The sequence below is a fragment of the Oncorhynchus gorbuscha genome, linkage group LG04 (genome assembly GCF_021184085.1).
Source record: "Oncorhynchus gorbuscha isolate QuinsamMale2020 ecotype Even-year linkage group LG04, OgorEven_v1.0, whole genome shotgun sequence".
NCBI lineage: Eukaryota > Metazoa > Chordata > Actinopteri > Salmoniformes > Salmonidae > Oncorhynchus > Oncorhynchus gorbuscha.
Genome location: NC_060176.1, coordinates 20,331,577 through 20,338,688, shown reverse-complemented (window position 1 = coordinate 20,338,688; position 7,112 = coordinate 20,331,577). Strand labels below are relative to the sequence as shown.

General features: G+C 45.4%; 1 protein-coding gene across 2 annotated transcripts in view; it reads right to left on the bottom strand.

Annotated features, from left to right (window-relative positions):
- Positions 1-1,189: 1,189 nt before the first annotated feature.
- igdcc3 (immunoglobulin superfamily, DCC subclass, member 3) overlaps positions 1,190-7,112 on the bottom strand; it is a 128,584-nt gene continuing 122,661 nt past the window's right edge. Inside the window, exons 11-14 of one of the 2 annotated variants that reach the window (XM_046346160.1) lie at positions 6,939-7,043; positions 6,340-6,475; positions 6,012-6,237; positions 1,190-4,110 (exon numbers count right to left, since the gene is read on the bottom strand). In XM_046346160.1, the coding sequence (XP_046202116.1) occupies positions 3,934-4,110; positions 6,012-6,237; positions 6,340-6,475; positions 6,939-7,043 (644 nt within the window). In that variant the 3' untranslated portion in view covers positions 1,190-3,933. Of the gene's footprint in view, positions 4,111-5,331; positions 5,628-6,011; positions 6,238-6,339; positions 6,476-6,938; positions 7,044-7,112 lie in introns of those variants that run through there. The other variant, XM_046346161.1, reaches the window with a different exon arrangement.

Genomic DNA, 7,112 nt, shown 5'->3' with positions numbered 1-7,112 from the left:
GAGAAGCTGTACGACAGTCTGCAGTGAGTAGCTGTACTACAGTTTATACTGAGTAGCTGTACTACAGTTTATACTGAGTGGCTGTACTACAGTTTATACTGAGTAGCCGTACTACAGTTTATACTGAGTAGCTGTACTACAGTTTATACTGAGTAGCTGTACTACAGTTTATACTGAGTAGCTGTACTACAGTCTGCAGTGAGTAGCTGTACTACAGTTTATACTGAGTAGCTGTACTACAGTTTATACTGAGTAGCTGTACTACAGTTTATACTGAGTAGCCGTACTACAGTTTAAACTGAGTAGCTGTACTACAGTTTATACTGAGTAGCTGTACTACAGTTTATACTGAGTAGCTGTACTACAGTTTATACTGAGTAGCTGTACTACAGTTTATACTGAGTAGCTGTACTACAGTCTGCAGTGTTTAGCTGTACTACAATTTATACTGAGTAGCTATACTACAGTTTATACTGAGTAGCTATACTACAGTTTATACTGAGTAGCTGTACTACAGTTTATACTGAGTAGCTGTACTACAGTTTATATTGAGTAGCTGTACTACAGTTTCTACTGAGTAGCTGTACACAGTTTATACTGAGTAGCTGTACTACAGTTTACTGAGTAGCTGTACTACAGTTTATACTGAGTAGCTATACTACAGTTTATACTGAGTAGCTGTACTACAGTCTGCAGTGAGTAGCTGTACTACAGTTTATACTGAGTAGCTGTACTACAGTTTATACTGAGTAGCTGTACTACAGTTTATATTGAGTAGCTGTACACAGTTTATACTGAGTAGCTGTACTACAGTTTACTGAGTAGCTGCACTACAGTTTATACTGAGTAGCTGTACTACAGTTTACTGAGTAGCTGTACTACAGTTTATACTGAGTAGCTGTACTACAGTTTATACTGAGTAGCTGTACTACAGTTTATACTGAGTAGCTGTACTACAGTTTATACTGAGTAGCTATACTACAGTTTATACTGAGTAGCTATACTACAGTTTGCAGTGAGTAGCTGTACTACAGTTTATACTGAGTAGCTGTACTACAGTTTATACTGAGTAGCTGTACTACAGTTTATACTGAGTAGCTGTACTACAGTCTGCAGTGAGTAGCTGTACTACAGTTTATACTGAGTAGCTGTACTACAGTTTATACTGAGTAGCTATACTACAGTTTATACTGAGTAGCTATACTACAGTTTGCAGTGAGTAGCTGTACTACAGTTTATACTGAGTAGCTGTACTACAGTTTATACTGAGTAGCTGTACTACAGTTTATACTGAGTAGCTGTACTACAGTTTATACTGAGTAGCTGTACTACAGTTTATACTGAGTAGCTATACTACAGTTTATACTGAGTAGCTGTACTACAGTTTACTGAGTAGCTGTACTACAGTTTATACTGAGTAGCTGTACTACAGTTTATACTGAGTAGCTATACTACAGTTTATACTGAGTAGCTATACTACAGTTTGCAGTGAGTGCTTGATGTCCTCGTTTATTAGTCCATAACAGACACATGTTCAAAGACAGTCAAGGCTGAGTGGAAAAACAAAAACGTAAAAGCTTCTGATACAACAAAAATGTAATAAAAACAATTGTGATACATTCACATCCACAAAGGCTAAGCATAAAGACAAAAACAACTGTTTTTCAGTCGCACAACTGCACTACCACAAGGCCCTGAAGACATCCTCCCTTCCCTAGGAGTGTGTGTGTCATTATGTTTGTGTGTGTGTGTGTGTGTGGTGTATATTTATGCACATATAGAAGTGTGAAAAGGAGCAACCTGAGAGCAGGCCTGTCGTGTCGGGGTTGAGGTAGGTACCAGAGTAATACTGCTTTAGGCCATTACGTGACTGAGACACAGTAGAGAGCATAGAGTACATAGGGGATCTATCTCTGCAGAAGAGAGAGCCAGGGAGAAGACAGGGTGTCCGTCGGACAGCGGCCCTAACCCAGGCTACCGTAAGAGTACTGGCCTGGCTCAGGTTGGCTCTGCCTCAGGGAAGCTCCAGCTCCAGAGAGCATGGTTCTGGAGGAACAGGTGGAGCAGTGGTGGTGGCACTCCCAGGTCTGACCCTGGATCAGATCCAAGTCTAATAACATCAAATTGACTGTGTGTTTGCTCAGGAAGATGACAGCATGAGCACACTGAACTCAGACCTGTGAGTTAATACCTGTGGTCCACCTGTTAAACCATCTCCCTCTGGATTTACATGCAGCAGTGTGATAAAGGTTTTCCTGAAGCACTTTCATTTGTCAGTGTGGAGGAGGGATGGAGTGAGAGATCTGGGATGGACAGGCTCGATAAGTCTGGGCTATTCCTTTACGACAGAAGGGAATTGATTTGATTTGAGCCCTGATTAAATATAACAAAGGAGTGCACTGTGCCACAGCTTCGAGTGAGTGACAGGCAGGCCAAAAATCAGATTAGAACGACTCTATGGTCAATTAAAGAGCCAATTACCTGGTATCTGGTACATGAACATTTGTGGTTGTCAATGCCTAGACTGACATTTTGATACATTTGTGCTTCATTTTCTTAATACATCACATTCACTCGGTATCTGCACACACACAAAAACACACACACACACACAGAAACGCAGGCAGGCAGACAAGTACGCGCGCACACATACAGTTCCATCACGCAATCATTCATAAATACACATATGATGTATGTCTCAATCGAGTGTAAATGTAACTAAATCCTCACCTGCCCAATGGAATATCTGCAGCAGTTCTCACATAGCAGTAAAACTGTCCTGAAAGTATTAGTGGCAGTGCAGTGCATCGCTAACAGTCTTTTCAATCAACAGAAGCAACTAAGATTCAAATAAAACAAAGAGAAAATATCTCACGCAAACACGATGGAAAACGCTGAAAAATGTCTTTTACAAGTAGAATACATACAACAATATCAACCTGTCAACTTGCATGAGGTACTGACATATCCACAGACAGCAATTCATCGACGGAGGGAAGCCAGGAGCTCTCACAACAGAAGTACATGTTTCATTATGAAAGAAAGAACAACTACAACATTGTTATCTTGAGGTAGAACGTGGACTTCAGCGTTTTGATTCTCTCTCTCTCTCTCCCTTTTTCCGGCTTTCGACAAGCAGGAGAGCGGCGGTTCTTGACATCTGAGGTAGCGTGGCACCTGTTCTGGTGTTTTACGAACCGATCGCTCCACATGTAAAAGTAACTGAACGCAGGGGGAAAAGACGGACCCAAAAGGTTTCCCACGTCACATTCATTCCGGCTGAGGTAGTTTTTTGTTGAAATCTAAGGTTCACAGAGAAAGTTGAGAACCTGTATGAAGGCCGAAAAACGAAAAAAAAAAAATAAAAAAACCATATCACCGAAAATAAAAGTCCTGAGACAGAGAATATATGAAATCACTGGAAGAAGGCCTTCGTCTACGTTGGATGCGTTTGTGGAATCCTTGCTAGGCTGAGAGGAGGCAGCAGTCTTTGACATTGAAAGAAAAAGTAGAAATAAGGGCAATAACTTAAAACCATTTTGTGAGATAGTAGAGGAATAAAAACATATTCGATTCTGAGATAAAATGACGAGTGTATAACAAAGACATTCTGGACATCTATTCTGTGTGCTGCCGGCAACCAGAAAATGAAGGAAGTAAAAAAAAAACCAAGAACACATCATTCACCTGCCAAAGCTAAAACCTAGCCGTCCATCACAAAAGCGCACCAAAAACCTAGGCCGGGGACACCTCCAAGAACGAGTCCAAGACCCTATAACTTTTCCAGAAAGCGACTTATTTAACTTACCAATAACACAATTATTTGCACAAAGAAAAAACGAATATGAAAGGAAATGCTTCGGTCGACCTGAGTGTGATACGAGTCTGAGGTGACACTGTGACCGTGTCACAGACTTGACCTTCATGCTTCCATCAGGTCTGGTCCTGCTGGGTGACCCCGGCCACAGCCCTGTCACTGGCCCCCCGGCCCTCTGCTGGAGGCCTCTGGAACTGCGTCTCTCTGTCCTCCTCCACAAGGCTGAAGTCATCCAACGGCAGAGTGGACAACTGGGTCTCGTCCAGCGCACAGGACACCAGGGATCTATCCAACTGGAAACACACACACACTAGTAATGTAGTTAAACTGGGTCTCGTCCAGCGCACAGGACACCAGGGATCTATCCAACTGGAAACACACACACACACTAGTAATGTAGTTAAACTGGGTCTCGTCCAGCGCACAGGACACCAGGGATCTATCCAACTGGAAACACACACACACTAGTAATGTAGTTAAACTGGGTCTCGTCCACAGGACACCAGGGATCTATCCAACTGGAAACACACACACACTAGTAATGTAGTTAAACTGGGTCTCGTCCAGCGCACAGGACACCAGGGATCTATCCAACTGGAAACACACACACACTAGTAATGTAGTTAAACTGGGTCTCGTCCAGCGCACAGGACACCAGGGATCTATCCAACTGGAAACACACACACACTAGTAATGTAGTTAAACTGGGTCTCGTCCAGCGCACAGGACACCAGGGATCTATCCAACTGGAAACACACACACACTAGTAATGTAGTTAAACTGGGTCTCGTCCAGCGCACAGGACACCAGGGATCTATCCAACTGGAAACACACACACACTAGTAATGTAGTTAAACTGGGTCTCGTCCAGCGCACAGGACACCAGGGATCTATCCAACTGGAAACACACACACACTAGTAATGTAGTTAAACTGGGTCTCGTCCAGCGCACAGGACACCAGGGATCTATCCAACTGGAAACACACACACACTAGTAATGTAGTTAAACTGGGTCTCGTCCAGCGCACAGGACACCAGGGATCTATCCAACTGGAAACACACACACACTAGTAATGTAGTTAAACTGGGTCTCGTCCAGCGCACCGGACACCAGGGATCTATCCAACTGGAAACACACACACACTAGTAATGTAGTTAAACTGGGTCTCGTCCAGCGCACAGGACACCAGGGATCTATCCAACTGGAAACACACACACACTAGTAATGTAGTTAAACTGGGTCTCGTCCAGCGCACAGGACACCAGGGATCTATCCAACTGGAAACACACACACACTAGTAATGTAGTTAAACTGGGTCTCGTCCAGCGCACAGGACACCAGGGATCTATCCAACTGGAAACACACACACACTAGTAATGTAGTTAAACTGGGTCTCGTCCAGCGCACAGGACACCAGGGATCTATCCAACTGGAAACACACACACACTAGTAATGTAGTTAAACTGGGTCTCGTCCAGCGCACCGGACACCAGGGATCTATCCAACTGGAAACACACACACACTAGTAATGTAGTTAAACTGGGTCTCGTCCAGCGCACAGGACACCAGGGATCTATCCAACTGGAAACACACACACACTAGTAATGTAGTTAAACTGGGTCTCGTCCAGCGCACAGGACACCAGGGATCTATCCAACTGGAAACACACACACACTAGTAATGTAGTTAAACTGGGTCTCGTCCAGCGCACAGGACACCAGGGATCTATCCAACTGGAAACACACACACACTAGTAATGTAGTTAAACTGGGTCTCGTCCAGCGCACAGGACACCAGGGATCTATCCAACTGGAAACACACACACACTAGTAATGTAGTTAAAGACGGAATGTGTAGTAGGGGAAACAGCGCTACCGTCCGCCCCACTGCCGTTGCTGGTGTTCTGTTGACAAGGTGAAAGTTGCAGTACAAATAGTGCTGTTCTATCGCGTGTGCAACGAGGGGAAAACTGTGTTAGTTGTTTGCAGTAACTATGCTGTTGTCGTAATATTGTTAACGGGCGTGGCAGTTTCACCACTGAACGATTCCAGCTTTAATATGGTAATATAGAAAATGGCCAATCTAACGTAAATCTAACGTAGATCTAGCCCATTGCATCATTCTAGACTTGGATAAATTGAACTCTTTTGACTTGATTTCAGTTGACTACCTGGTGTCAGGCCCTCTACTCACCATGCGTGAACTGTCTGCTAGGTCTCCACAGTGGGACGGGCCTGAGAAGAGTCTCTCCAGCTCGTTACTGTCTCCCCTGCTCTTCCCAGCAACGCTTCCGTTCCCTTCCATGCCTGACCTGCTCACCCCGTTTAAGGCCAGGGCCCCCTGGGAGGAGGAGGACGATTCTAGGGAAATGTTACGCCCGGCCTGGGGGGTGGCCTGCACTGTCTTACACGTCATCAACCTGGAGGAACACAATTCACACAAAAGCCCACCGTCAGGCCCCCTGCCAGGATCAAGCCCACACAGACACACATAGTCTCCTTGTCGTTGCACCAATACTCACCTCCCCCTGTAGCTGAACATGAGGAAGAGCACGCAGAAAACAATGCAGGTGACTCCTATATGGATGCCGATGATGATGCCGGCTGTAGAGGTCTTGCTCTGTTCATCCTTCACACAGTCACAGGGGGTGTTCAGCACTGTAGAGACACGCACGCACGCACGCACGCACGCACGCACGCACCCACGCACACACACACACACACACACACACACACACACACACACACACACACACACACACACACACACACACACACACACACACACACACACACACACACACACACACACACACACACACACACACACACACAACCCAGTAAGGACAACAGCAATGCCACGCAGCACAGTGACACACACATACACACGGAGAAACAAAGCCCACAGCACAGAGCTGTCATACAGTACACCCCCAATCTAATCTAGTGCTGTCAGCCAGACTACCAATGCTGTGGCAGCATGGAGTGATCCAGTCAAACGGAGAGCTGTAAACACACACAGCAGCCTGCATGAGGCCTCTTCAATGCTGCTCTGAAAAGATTACAGGACGTGTGAGCCCTGGTCTGCGTGAGTGTTTGTGTGCGTGTGCAGGGACGTCACCTGATTTCTCCACAGCCTCCTTCAGTGAGACGAAGCGCATGGTGGCGTTGCCGTCTCCATGTTGGTTGAAGGCCAGAACCTTAATCTCATACACCAGGGTTGGATCTGAGGAGAGGAGGAACAGAGAGAGAGAGAGAGAGAGAGAGAGAGAGAGAGAGAGAGAGAGAGAGAGAG